This window comes from Macaca mulatta, chromosome 3 (genome assembly GCF_049350105.2).
Source record: "Macaca mulatta isolate MMU2019108-1 chromosome 3, T2T-MMU8v2.0, whole genome shotgun sequence".
In the NCBI taxonomy this organism is placed as follows: Eukaryota; Metazoa; Chordata; class Mammalia; order Primates; family Cercopithecidae; genus Macaca; species Macaca mulatta.
The window spans coordinates 104,615,529-104,630,770 of NC_133408.1; the positions used below are offsets into that span (position 1 = coordinate 104,615,529).

Genomic DNA, 15,242 nt, shown 5'->3' on the forward strand with positions numbered 1-15,242 from the left:
TTTTACTGAACTAAGCATCCAAATACAAATGTTTAGCCGGGTGGCTCATGCCTGTAATCCCAGCACTTTGGGAAGCACAGGTGGGGGGATCACTTGAGGTCAGGAGTTCAAAGACCACCCTGGCCAACATGGTGAAACCCCATCTCTACTACAAATACAAAAAGTAGCCGGGCATGGTGGCAGGCACCTGTAATTCCAGCTACCAGGAGACTGAGACAGGAGAATCGCTTGAACCCAAGAGGTGGAGGTTGCAGTGAGCTGAGATCATGCCATTGCACTCCAGCCTAGGCAACAGAGCAAGACTTCATCCCCCCCAAACAAAACAAAACAAAACAAAACAAAAAAAAATATATATATATATAAATGTTTATATACAGTACCATCTATAAAGAATCTTTGAAACATACAAAAACATTCTCAGCTTCAGTTTATTCATTCAATTCTAAAATTAACTTTTTTTAATGTCTTTTTCCCACTTGATTCATGTGTATTTCAATCAACACAAATCTGTGCATCTTACTATGAAAAGAACAATAGACTTGAGTTCTAGGCCTAGCTCTTCCCTAATTAGCTTCATGACTTGAAGTCATTTAATTATTCTAGGCTACAATTTCCCTATATGTAAAATAAAGTGAGAGCAGATAATATTCTAAGGTCTGTAAACAAGATTTTAGAGTTTTAGGCATGAAAGAAATCCAAAACAAGCCTCCTCAACCTTGGTCAAAGCATTTATATTAAAGAAGAAAGTAACAAACTTTAGATTTTAAGCCAGAAACTTAGGGTATAATTTTATAATATCTGTATTTCATGTTTATGAAAGCCTGAGTTTTATGTACAGAAATGTTTCTTGTAAGTAACTACATAGCATACAAAACTATACCCAACACACCTACAAGATTCTCAAAGGAAAATAAAGAGGCAATTTTAATTAATTTCAATTAATTAATTTTTAATTAATTTCAATTAATTAATTAAATTTTAATTAATTTCTTTACAATGCGTACAATGATTACATTGTTTTCCACATGAGCTACTTGAGCTGCTATTATAATAATTACAAACCTGATTACTTTGCAATGTAATATCTCTTACCAGCATTACCATTTACCAAAAGAATCATCATTGTACAACAGATTTTAAAAGAGGTAGGATTCCTGTAAGACTACCCCTGAAATTATCGAATGTCTTCCAGAATTAGGTTACCAACCCAAAATTCAGTGGAAAGGAATATGAACTAGAAGCCACATGAGCAAAACATCTGCTGCCAATTTTTACATCAAATAGTATCAGCCTCGGCCAAAATGATAAAATCTGATTATAACCCCGTTAATTTCAAATTTGTGGTATTTATGATCAGGACTAGGTCAAGATCACTTTTATTTAATAAATACCTTCCCAAAACAATTATAGAAATAACTGCATTCATTATTTTCTCCATCATATAAGAGACTATCCTTGGCCAGGCGCAGTGGCTCATGCTTGTAATCCCAGCACTTTGGGAGGTCAAGGTGGGCAGATTACCTGAGGTCAGGAGTTCGAGACCAGCCTGGCCAACATGGTAAAACCCCGACTCTACCAAAAATACAAAAATTACCTGGCCATGGTGGCACAGGCCTGTAATCCAGCTATTCGGAAGGCTGAGGCAGAAGAATTGCATGAACCTGGGAGGCAGAGGTTGCAGTGAGCCGAGATCACGCTACTACACTCCAGCCTGGGCAACAAAGTGAGACTCCATCTCAAAAAAAAAAAAAAAAAAAAAAAGACTATCCTTTTAAACATCAGAAGAAACTATTTATATATATTACATATGTATATGTTATTCTTACCTGTTCAATGTTTACCTAGCAAAAATGAGTATAAATATGTAATTGCTTTCTAATTATAATTCCTATTTTTCACTAATTTATACAGACTTTTCTATTCAAGTAAAATTTAATTATACTTACATTTTGTTTCAAGCACATAGTTTTACTTTCATTAGCAAAAATATTTAAAATCCATGACTTGCCTGATCAAACTGGGTAACTTCTTGATTAGAAGGAATGTGTAGTCCCCAAAGTTTATACTTTTTGGCAACACTAGAAAACTGCAGCTCCAAAGGAATTTCAACTATATCAGATCGATTTAGAATTTCAGTATTTCCATAGTCAATGTACCGCACCAGACACTGGAAAAAATAAGAGACAAATACTAATACTGACCCCAGATTAAATATTTACAAAGAAACCACCAATTTGCTGCTCTCTGTTAATGACCTGTATATCAAAATAGCATTCTTATCTCAAAATGACAAAATACATTCAGAAATAGCTCTCTAATAATATCTTCAAAATAAAAAAAAATCCACAGTCCATGAAATTCCAGTGATTTCTTTACTTGCTACTGGTTAAATTCCAACAGTACCATTTCTCATTAGGGTGTTTTTTGTTTTTAGACAATTGATACTTTAAATAAACATCAACCTATGAAGCTTACAGCCCTCTCCTGTTTCTCCTAATGTTAAAATCAAGCAACATTCAATTCAATTTCAAGTTGGAAAGAATAAAATCTGAAAAGAAAGGCAAAGTTATCAAACTTCCTTTGATACAATTAAACTCACTCCAGGTAGACCATGTAAACTAATCAGATTCACCACCCTTACCTCCAGCTCTACATCCGTTTAAAAAGTAAAAAAGAAAAATAGTTATTTCAAGGTCAAACATCACGTTGCCCTTTAATTTAAAAAATTAAAGCCAAGTGAAAAGCAAATGCAAAATATCATCTCCAGTTGTCAAATCACAGGAGAAAGGTCAATTAGAAAGTTCCATTCCACTAAAATAAACCATTACCTAAGACAGCAAAAAATGAGATTTTTTTTAAACCAAGTTATTCAGAATACTAATCAAATTGTTACATCTTAGCATCTTATTACACCAAAGAAAATATTTATAAAACATACATATTTTTAACTTTTTATCTTTTATCCTTAATCGCTTTCCCAGGTTCAGTAAAAACATACATATTATAATTTAAGTACAGAAAGCAGGTGTAGAAAAAACACTAAAGGAAATCCTACAGAGGTGCTTTCACACAGCCTGCAATATGCAACTGTCACCAAACAGCTATTCAGAATTCTATCTCCCTAAATCCTCTTAAAAATCCTCCAAGAATTCACAATGTAAAAAAAAAAAAAAAAAGCTTAACGCAAAGAAAACTCACCACATAACCCAGGCACAAGAAAGTGGCAAATCAATCATTATTATTAACAATATTCACATCAACTAAATAAAAGATATACCTAACTTCAGAAGGATCAATCAAAATGTTCTTCTCCTACTCATAAAGCTTAATAGAAAAAACATTTAAAATTTACTCATTAGCAAGAACCAAATATAACTATTAAGATCTGAGGTAGGCTGGGCACAGTGGCTCACTCCTGTAATCCCAGAACTTTTGGAGGCTGAGGTGGACGGATCATCTGAGGTCAGAAGTCCGACCAGCCTCATCAACATGGGTGAAACCCTGTCTCTACTAAAAATACAAAAATAAGCCAGTGTGGTGGTGGGCGCCTGTAATCCCAGCTACTTGGGAGGCTGAGGCAGGAGAATAACTTGAACCTGGGAGGAGGAGGTTGCAGTGAGCCAAGATCGTACCACTGCACTCCAGCCTGGGCGACAGAGAAAGACTCCGTCTCAAAGAAAAAAGAACTGAGACAAAAAGAACTAGGCACCAAAAATAACCTACATATTATATAACCTATTCTTGAATAATCTGAGGTGATTATAAAACAACATGTTTTTTAGCAATTAATTTCTTCCGTGTTTTAATCACTGAACCAGATATCACTACTATGAATAAGCAATGATGGGGTAAATAAACATCAAATTTTGGAGCCACAATAAATATTTCTTAAAGAAAAAAAAAAATGAACAGTTAATTTCCTGCCTTTTCATCGCTGATGATTTTCAGTACTTTGCATCTGTACCAACACTTATCTTCAGAAAATAATCCACCATAAATCTACAAAGAGAAAAGAAAGCAAAATTACTTGGCATCTTAATGAAGTACAAAGCATGCTGAGTAGATCAGAATAAAGGTTAGCATTTAAGCTCTTCCTATATGTCAGTAAGTACTTTATACATAACTTATTTAATTCTCACAATCCTATGAGGCAGGTACTTTGTTTATGCCACCATGTACCCAAAGACATAAACTAGTAAACTGCAGAACCAAGATTCAAACTTCTGACTTCAGAGTTCATTATGCTATTCTGCATCTCCAAAATGAGGAGGGAGGGGTATAAAAAGCAAAAAAAAAAAAAAAAAAAATTTAAGGCACAAGCATCAAACACTTAAAATCATACTATTATAATGTCTGAGGCAATAATTGGTACAATTTTTTTAACATAAACATGCCAAGTACATGGCACATAAGTCTAACTCTCAACTACAATGGAATCCACATTTGCTACCAACCAAGAAAGATTTCATACTTTTTACTTTATGTATAAGGAGATTAGTGCTATTAAGTAGATAAAACTAAATTAGATAATATCTTTAATACTGAACTTTATTTTATATTTCAGTTGAATGATGTTTAATAAAAGAATAAAGAGAAAATTTACATACTTTCAATCATTTTTTTTTTATTTTTTTTTTTTGAGACAGGGTCTCATTCTGTCACCAGGCTTGGAGTGCAGTGGAGCAATCATGGCTCTCTGCTAACTTGACCTCCCCAAGCTCAGGTGATCCTCCCACCCCAGTCCCCAGGGTAGCTGAGAACATGGGCACGCACCACCATGCCTGGGCTTTTTTTTTTTTTTTTTTTTTTTTAAGAGGCAAGGTCTCACCACGTTGCCCAGGCTGGCTTTCATTTTATCGAACTTCAAAGTAGCCTTAGCACTACTAGCATTTGGGACTGGATGAGTTTGTGTTTAGAAGCAGAATGGGGCTGTCCTCTGCCCTGTGCATTGTAAAACGTTTATCAACATCCCTTCTGACCTCTACACACTAGATGCCAGTAGCACCACTTCCAGTTGTGACAAGCAAAAATGTCTCCAAACACTGCCAAATGTCTCCTGAAGGTGTCTATGATTTAGATGGATATCACCCACCAAATTGCATGTTAAAATCTGATTCCCAATGATGGAGGTGGGGCCTGGTAGGAGGTGTTTGGATAGTAGCGGTAGATCCCTAAAAATGGCTTGGTGCCATTCTCGTGGAAGTGAATGAGTTTTCACTCGTAGTTCCTAAGAGAACTAGTTGTTGAAAAGAGCCTGGCACCTCTTCCTCCCTCTGCTTCCTCTCTCACCATGTAATCTACAGACACTGGCTCCTCTTCACCTTCTACCATTTGTGGAAGCACACTGAGTCCCTTGTTAGAATTGTATAAAAAGCAAAAAAACTTTTTTTTAGAAGATACAAGCATCAAACACTTAAAATCATACTATTTTAATGTCTGAAGACATAACTGGTATAATTTTTTAAAAACATAAACATGCGAAATACATGCCACTTAAGTCTAACTCTCAGCTATACTCTGTTGGAGCTATGCTTTTTGTACAGCCTACAGAACCATGAGCCAAATAAACCTCTTTTCTTTATAAATTACCCAGTCTCAGGTATTCCTTCACAGTAACAAAAATGAAGTAAGACATGATTGAATTGAGAAGGATACAAAAATCACTGCAGGCTGATAATTACTTTTTTGAGATAAAGTTTTACTCTGTTGACCAGGCTGGAGTGCAGCAGCATGATCATAGCTCACTGTAGCCTCAAACTTCTGGGCTCACGCAATCCTTCCACCTCAACCTCCCAAATATCTGGGGCTACAGGCACACGCACCGTACATAGCTTTTTTTTTTTTTTTTTTTTTTGAGAAACAGGGTCTCACTATCTCGCCCAGACTGGTTTTGAACTCCTGGCCTCAACTAATTCTCCTGCCTTGGCCTCCCAAAGTGCTGGGATTACAGGCATGAGCCCCCATGCCTGGCCTTAACCACTTTAAATCATACAGTCTCAATTGGAGCAATATCCCTAAGGGGAAGAAAAGTGGTTCTTATGGAGAGTTGGAAATCTTAAATATTACAATGGTCTATAGCCCTCCAAAGTTCAACCCTACTGATAACATAGTTATTATATACTGTAGATCTGTAGCAGTAAAATATCTGAAGGGGAGAAGGCCCATTAGGCCATTAGGCAGAAAACAAGTCTAAAAATGCTCCTTAGGAGGGAATAATGAGAAAAATGGCTGAAGAACACTGCTTTAAGTTACGGATTATAAAATTAATTTCAATGTATCACTCTGAACTAGGGCAAATCCACAGATTTATTTTATGAAACCTAAACACCAAACCTATTCACCAGAACAATACAGTACACATAAATTCAGACAAACAAATAACAGTTCAAATGCTACAAAGGATTAGTGTATTCAATTCATAATTTACTCTGGTTTCTTCAACTAACATTCAACAACTGAAGGACAAGAGAGAGCAGTAATAGTATGGTACTCTCTCCCAACCCTCTTACTTTATTTTCTGGTAAGTAAATAGGGGTAGTAGCAAAAAATAGCTGACAATTAACAGTCCTAACCCATTTCAATCCCTGCAAAAGACTGAATCAACTTTAATTAAGGCTTTGTAATAACATCACAATACGATTAATAATTTGGTATAAGGTAAGTGACAGAAATGCAACGGTTTATTGCAAACCAGGTGAGGCAGGGCTAGGGACACTTATGTCCAAGAATAGAGCTGGTACTCAACAAAGTGAAGAATCCGAAGTTCGTGGCTTTGTTTGTGTAATACAACCACCAAAACATACAAATCTATCCCAGATAGATTTATCTGTCCTCATGACATAGCGAAAACTACATATTCATTCTCATTGTGCCTGGGCCCAATCTTCTCCTCCCACAACTCCACTATTCACAGCCTGTGACCCTCCTACATGGTGGCAGAGGAAGAGAACCACTTAGATCACTAAGGAAAACTGACAAAGTATAATCCATTTATGAACAATCAGAAGTAGCTGATTAATCACTTAAAATCAGATGCCTATTACTGATGCTTGTATAAATTTCTGATAATATAATTAATATTATATTCAATAGAAGAAAAGGAGTATGTCTTAATTTTTAATAATATTAAACATAGTCATTGGTCAGGTGCAGTGGCTGACACCTGTAAATACCCCCATAAAAAATATTTTAAAAATTGAGGAATGGATTGGCTCCAGTGATGGGTCTCAGGATGGGCTAATTTTTATAGACACAGCATCTGAAAGAAACCTGTCAAGGTATCACATAGAGACACTTATCTGCACGCTCATTCTCCATTAATATAGAAGGGAGAACTGGCATTAGATTCTTTTCAACGAATAAAAGTAAACTCAAGATTTATAAAGAAAAGAGGAGAGGGAGGTTCCAACATGGCCGAATAGGAAAAGCTCCAGTCTGAAGCTCCCAGCATGAGCAACGCAGAAGACGAGTGATTTCTACATTTCCAACTGAGGTACCAGGTTCATCTCACTGGGGCTTTGTCAGACAGAGGGTGCAGCCCACGGAGCAGGGCGGGGCATCACCTCACCCGGGAAGTGTAAGAGGTTGGGGAATTCCCTTTCCTAGGAAAGGGAAGCCATGAGAGATGGTACCTGGAAATTCAGGACACTCCCACCCTAATACTGGGCTTTTCCAATGGCCTTAGCAAACGGAACACCATGAGATTATATCCCACGCCTGGCTCGGAGGGTCCCACACCCAGAGCCTCGCTCACTGCTAGCACAGCAATCTGAGATCAAACTGCAAGGCAACAGCAAGGCTGGGGTAGGGGCGCCCACCATTGCTGAGGCTTGAGTAGGTAAACAAAGCAGCCTGAGAGATCGAACTGCGTGGGGTCCACCACAGCTCAAGGAGGCCTGCCTGCCTCTGTAGACTCCACCTCTGAGGCCTGCCTGCCTCTGTAGGCTCCACCTCTGAGGGCAGGGCATAGCTGAACAAAAGGCAGCAGAAACTTCTGCAGACTTGAACGTCCCTTTCTGACAGCTTTGAAGAGAGTAGTGGTTCTCCCAGCACAGAGTTTGAGATCTGAGAACGGATAGACTGCTTCCTCAAGTGGGTCTCTGACCCCCGAGTAGCCTAACTGGGAGACACCTCCCAGTAGGGGCCGAATGACACCTCATACAGCTGGGTGCCCCTCTGAGACAAAGCTTCCAGAGGAAGGATCAGGCAGCAACATTTGCCTTTCTGCAATATTTGCTGTTCTGCAGCCTCCACTGGTGATACCCAGGCAAACACGGTCTGGAGTGGACCTCCAGCAAACTCCAACAGACCTGCTGCTGAGGGTCCTGACTGTTAGAAGGAAAACTAACAAACAGAAAGCACATCCACATCAAAACCCCATCTGTACATCACCATCATCAAAGACCAAAGGTAGATAAAACCACAAAGATGGGAAGAAACCAGAGCAGAAAAGCTGAAAATTCTAAAAGCAGAGCACCTCTTCTCCTCCAAAGGAACGTAGCTCCTCGCCAGCAATGGAACAAAGCTGGAGGGAGAATGACTTTGACGAGTTGAGAGAAGGCGGCTTCAGATGATCGGTAATAACAAACTTCTCCAAGCTAAAGGAGGATGTTCAAACCCATCACAAAGAAGCTAAAAACTTTGAAAAAAGACGAATGGCTAACTAGAATAAACAGTGTAGAGAAGTCCTTAAATGACCTGATAGAGCTGAAAACCACGACATGAGAAGTACGTGACGCATGCACAAGCTTCAGTAGCTGATTTGATCAAGTGGAAGAAAGGGTATCAGTGATTGATGATCAAATGAATGAAATGAAGCAAGAAGAGAAGTTTAGAGAAAAAAAAGAAATGAACAAAGTCTCCAAGAAATATAGGACTATGTGAAAAGACCAAATTTACATCTGATTGGTGTACCTGAAAGCGACAGGGAGAACAGAACCAAGTTGGAAAAGACTCTTCAGGATATCATCCAGGAGAACTTCCCCAACCTAGCGAGGCAGGCAATATTCAAATTCAGGAAATACAGAGAACGCCACAAAGATACACCTTGAGAGGACCAACTCCAAGACACATAATTGTCAGACTGACCAAAGTTGAAATAAAGGAAAAAATGTTAAGGGCAGCCAGAGAGAAAGATCGGGTTACCCACAAAGGGAAGCCCATCAGACTAACAGCAGATCTCACGGCAGAAACTCTACAAGCCAGAAGAGAGTGGGGGGCCAATATTCAACATTCTTAAAGAAAAGAATTTTCAACCCAGAATTTCATGTCCAGCCAAACTAAGATTCCTAAGTGAAGGAGAAATAAAATCCTTTACAGACAAACAAATGCTGAGAGACTTTGTCACCACCAGGCCAGCCTTACAACAGCTCCTGAAGCAAGCAATAAATATGGAAAGAACAACTGGTACCAGCCACTGCAAAAACATGCCAAATTGTAAAGACCACCAATGCTAGAAAGAAACTACATCAACTAACGAGCAAAATAACCAACTAACATCACAATGACAGGATCAAATTCACACATAACAATATTAACCTTAAATGTAAATGGGCTAAATGCTCCAATTAGAAGACATGGACTGGTAAATTGGATAAAGAGTCAAGACCCGGCCAGGCACGGTGGCTCGTGCCTGTAATCCCAGCACTTTGGGAGGCCAAGGCAGGCAGATCATGAGGTCAGGAGATCGAGACCATCCTGGCTAACACGGAGAAACCCCATCTCTACTAAAAATACAAAAAATTAGCCAGGAGTGGTGGCGGGCGCCTGTAGTCCCAGCTACTCAGGAGTCTGAGGTAGGAGAATGGCGTGAACCTGGGAGGTGGAGCTTGCAGTGAGCCGAGATCGCACCACTGTACTCTAGCCTGGGCAACAGAGCAAGACTCCGTCTCAAAAAAAAAAAAAAAAAGGTCAAGACCCATCAGTGTGCTACATTCAGAAGACCCATCTCATGTGCATAAGCTCAAAATAAAGGGATGGAGGAAGATCTACCAAGCAAATGGAAAACAAAAAAAGGCAGGGGTTGCAATCCTAGTCTCTGATAAAACAGATTTTAAACCAACAAAGATCAAAAGAGACAAAGAAGGCCATTACATAATGGTAAAGGGATCAATTCAACAAAAAGAGCTAACAATCCTAAATATATATGCATCCAATACAGGAGCACCCAGATTCATAAAGCAAGTCCTTAGAGACTTAACAAAGAGACTTAGACTCCCATACAATAATAATGGGAGACTTTAACACCCCACTGTCAACATTAGACAGATCAACGAGACAGACAGTTAACAAGGATATCCAGAAATTGAACTCAGCTCTGCACCAAGAGGACCTAATAGACATCTACAGAACTCTCCACCCCAAATCAACAGAATATACATTCTTCTCAGCACCACATCACACTTATTCCAAAATTGACCACATAGTTGGAAGAAAAGCACTCCTCAGCAAATGTAAAAGAACAGAAATTATAACAAACTGTCTCTCAGACCACAGTGCAATCAAACTAGAACTCAGGATTAAGAAACTCACTCAAAACCACTCAACTACATGCAAACTGGACAACCTGCTCCTGAATGACTACTAGGTACATAACGAAATGAAGGCAGAAATATATTCTTAGAAATCAATGAGAACAAAGACACAATGTACCAGAATCTCTGGGACACATTTAAAGCAGTGGGTAGAGGGAAAATTATACCACTAAATGCCCACAAGAGAAAGCAGGAAAGATCTAAAATTGACACCCTAACATCACAATTAAAAAAACTAGAGAAGCAACAGTAAACACATTCAAAAGCTAGCAGAAGGCAAGAAATAACTAACATCAGAGCAGAACCGAAGGAGATAGAGACATAAAAAACCCCTCAAAAAATCAGTGAATCAGGGAGCTGGTTGTTTGTAGAGATCAACAAAATTGATAGACCACTAGCAAGTCTAATAAAGAAGAAAAGAGAGAAGAATCAAATAGATGCAATAAAAAAATGATAAAGGGGATATTACCACTGATCCCACAGAAATACTGACTACCATCAGAGAATACTGTAAACACCTCTACGCAAATAAACTAGAAAACCTAGAAGAAATGGATAATTTCCTGGACATATACACCCTCCCAAGACTAAACCAGAAAGAAGTTGAACCCCTGAATAGACCAAAAACAGGTTCTGAAATTGAGGCAATAATTAATAGCCTACCAACAAAAAAAGTCCAGGACCAGACGGATTCACAGCCAAATTCTACCAGAGGTACAAACAGGAGCTGGTACCATTCCTTCTGAAACTATTCCAACCAATAGAAAAAGAGGGAATCTTCCTTAACTCATTTTATGAGACCAACATCATCCTGATACCAAAGCCTGGCAGAGACACACACACACACAAAAAAGAGAATTTTAGACCAATATCCCCGATGAACATCAATGCAAAAATCCTCAATAAAATACTGGCAAACCGAATCCAGCAGCACATCAAAAAGCTTATCCACCACGATCAGATCTGCTTCATCCCTGGGAAACAAGGCTGGTACAACATACGCAAATCAATAAACATAATCCAGCATATAAACAGAACAAAAGACAAAAAACACATGATTATCCAACAGATGCAGGAAAGGACTTCGACAAAATTCGAGAGCCCTTCATGCTAAAAACTCTCAATAAACTATGTATTGATGGGACATATCTCAAAATAATAAGAGCTATTTATGATAAACCCACAGCCAATATCATATTAAATGGTCAAAATCTAAAAGCATTCCCTTTGAGAACTGGCACAAGACAGGGATGCCCTCTCTCACCACTCCTATCCAACATAGTGTTGGAAGTTCTGGCCAGGGGAATCAGGCAAGAGAAAGAAATAAAGGGTATTCAATTAGGAAATGAGGAAGTCAAATTGTCCCTTGTTTGCAGATGACATGATTGTATATTTAGAAAACCCCATTGTCTCAACCCAAAATCTCCTTCAGCTGATAAGCAACTTCAGCAGAGTCTCAGGATACAAAATCAATGTGCAAAAATCACAAGCATTCTCATACACCAATAACAGACAAACAGAGAGCCAAATCATGAGCGAACTACCATTCACAATTGCTTCAAAGAATATAAAATACCTAGGAATCCAACTTACAAGTGATTTGAAGGACCTCTTCAAGGAGAACTACAAACCACTGCTCAACAAAGTAAGAGGACACAAACAAACGGAAGAACATTCCATGCTCATGGATAGGAAGAATCAATATCGTGAAAATGGCCATACTGCCCAAGGTAATTTATAGATTCAATGCCATCCCCATCAAGCTACCAATAACTTTCTTCACAGAATTGGAAAAAACTACTTTAAAGTTCATATGGAACTAAAAGAGTCCACACTGCCAAGACAATCCTAAGCCAAAAGAGCAAAGCTGGAGGCATCACGCTACCCAACTTCAAACTATACTACAAGGCTACAGTAACCAAAACAGCATGCTACTGGTACCAAAACAGAGATACAGACCAATGGAACAGAACAGAGCCCTCAGAAATAATACCACACATCTACAACCATCGAATCTTTGACAAACCTGACAAAAACAAGAAATGGGAAAACGATTCCCTATTTAATAAATGGTGCTGGGAAAATTGGATAGCCATAAGTAGAAAGCTGAAACTGGATCCCTTCTTTACATCTTATACAAAAATTAATTCAAGATGGATTAGAGACTTAAAACGTTAGACCTAAAACCATAAAAACCCTAGAAGAAAACCTAGGCAATACCATTCAGGACATAGGCATGGCCAAGGACTTCATGACTAAAACACCAAAAGCAATGGCAACAAAAGCCAAAATTGACAAATGGGATCTAATTAAACTAAAGAGCTTCTGCACAGCAAAAGAAACTACCACCAGAGTGAACAGGCAACCTACAGAATGGGAGAAAATTTTTAAAATTTACCCATCTGACAAAAGGCTAATATCCAGAATCTATAAAGAACTTAAACAAATTTACAAGAAAAAAATCAAACAACCCCATCAAAAAGTGGGCAAAGGATATGAACAGACACTTCTCTAAAGAAGACATTTATGTAGCCAACAGGCACATTAAAAAATGCTCATCATCACTGGCCATCAGAGAAATGCAAATTAAAACCACAATGAGATATCATCTCACACCATTTAGAATGGCAATCATTAAAATGTCAGGAAACAACAGGTGCTGGAGAGGATGTGGAGAAATAGGAATGCTTTTACACTGTTGGTGGGAAACTAGTTCAACCATTGTGGAAGACAGTGTGGCAATTCCTCAAGGATCTAGAACTAGAAATACCATTTGACCCAGCCATCCCATCACTGGACATACACTCAAAGGATTATAAATCATGATGCTATAAAGACACATGCACTTGTATCTTTATTGCGGCACTATTCACAATAGCAAAGTCTTGGAACCAACCCAAATGCCCATCAATGATAGAGTGGATTAAGAAAATGTGGCAGATATACACCACAGAATACGATGCAGCCGTAAGAAAGGATGAGTTCATGTCCTTTGTAGGGACATGGATGAAGCCAGAAACCATCATTCTGAGCAAACTACCACAAGGACAGAAAACCAAACACTCTATGTTCTCATTCATAGATGGGAAATGAACAATGAGAAGAGTTGGACACATGAAGGGGAACATCACACACCAGGGCCTGGTGGGATAGGGAGGGAGGAGGGATAGCATTAGGAGATAAACCTGATGTAAATGACAAGTTAACAGGTGCAGCACACCAACATGGCACATGTACACATATGTAACAAACCTGCATGTTGTGCACATGTACCCTAGAACTTAAAGTATAATTTTTTAAAAAAGAAATAAAAAAGGAAAGGGGAGGAGAAAAAAAAATTGAGGAATGTTTGCCAATTTAAAAAAAAAGAAAAAAATAAGGCTCTACCCACAATTTGTTTCATTTTTCTAAGCAGGGCAACAGTTAAGGAGATAGGTTCTGTGGGCTTCTATACTTGATCTATCATTAATTTAGCTAGTGACTTTCATAAAGTTATCCTGGCTATGCCTCAATTTCAAAAAAAGGTGTAAAAAATAACACCTGCCTCATAAGGATGCTGTGAGCATTAAATGAGTTAGTACACACAAAACACTTAGAATATCTGACACTACCTCACAAAGGAAATAAATACTATTATAATTACTACTACTATTGTATTATATAAAGGACATTTAATCTCCAGTTTTGCCTACTAGCTGCCAATGAATATCTTTGTACAAACATCTTTGTCTACTTATAGAAATGTCCCAGGGTAAATTATTGGCAGAGAATCTGATGCACTCAATTTTACAGGTACCTATTACATTGAAAAAGATGGTTAATACTCATAGTCACTTGATTTAAAACAAACATGCCAATACAATTCAGCAAAGAAAAGATGGTCTTGTCAATAAACAGTGATGGTATAACTGGATATCCACATGGAAAAATACTGAAGTTTATCTCCACCTCATATCATAATCGAAAAATTTACTGCAGGTCACCCCAGCCCTAAAAAAGGTAAACACTTCCAGAGAAACACACACACACACAAAAATATATCTATGATCTTGGGGTAAGTACAGTGGTCTTAAATGGGAAGCAGAATGCACATACCAAAAAGAAAAAATTAATAAATTAAATTTCAAATAATATCAAGAAAATGAGTAGGTAAGTCACAGACTAAAAGATACTAGCAATACATATAAAAGACAAAGGACTGGTGTCAAGAATACGTACAGGCTGGGCACAGTGATTCACACCATGAATCTCAGCACTTTGGAGGCTAAGGTGGGAGAACTGATTGAGCCAAGGAGTTCAAGACCAGCCTGATCAACATAGTAACCATCTCTACAAAAAATTTAAAAATTAGCTGGGCATGGTGGCACACACCTTTAGTCCCAGGTACTTGGAAGGCTGAGGTGGAAAGATCACTTGAACCCAATAGGTTGAGACTGTAGTGAGCCATGATCGCACCACTGCACTCCAGCCTGGGCGACAAGAGACTTCATCTCAAAAAAACATATATAAAAAACACATAGAGAGGTCCCTGCCCCACCAATTCGCTCCCCTCGGCACCGGCAGTGGCTGTGCTGTTGTGGTGGTAGCAGCATCCGGCTGCCACAGACCCCACCAACTACCAGCACCTGGTCTGCTCAGCGCTGCAGTGGGCCGGACCAACCACTGCACCACAGATCCTTTTGGAATAAACCACGGGATTGGGCCTCATCC

General features: G+C 38.6%; 1 protein-coding gene across 2 annotated transcripts in view; it reads right to left on the minus strand.

Moving 5' to 3' along the window:
• STK31 (serine/threonine kinase 31) overlaps positions 1-15,242 on the minus strand; it is a 134,803-nt gene that overhangs the window by 104,861 nt on the left and 14,700 nt on the right. For both annotated transcript variants that reach the window (XM_015133895.3, XM_077996988.1), the window contains exons 5-6: positions 3,925-3,999; positions 2,009-2,167 (exon numbers count right to left, since the gene is read on the minus strand). In XM_015133895.3, the coding sequence (XP_014989381.3) occupies positions 2,009-2,167; positions 3,925-3,999 (234 nt within the window). The remainder of the gene's footprint in view (positions 1-2,008; positions 2,168-3,924; positions 4,000-15,242) is intronic.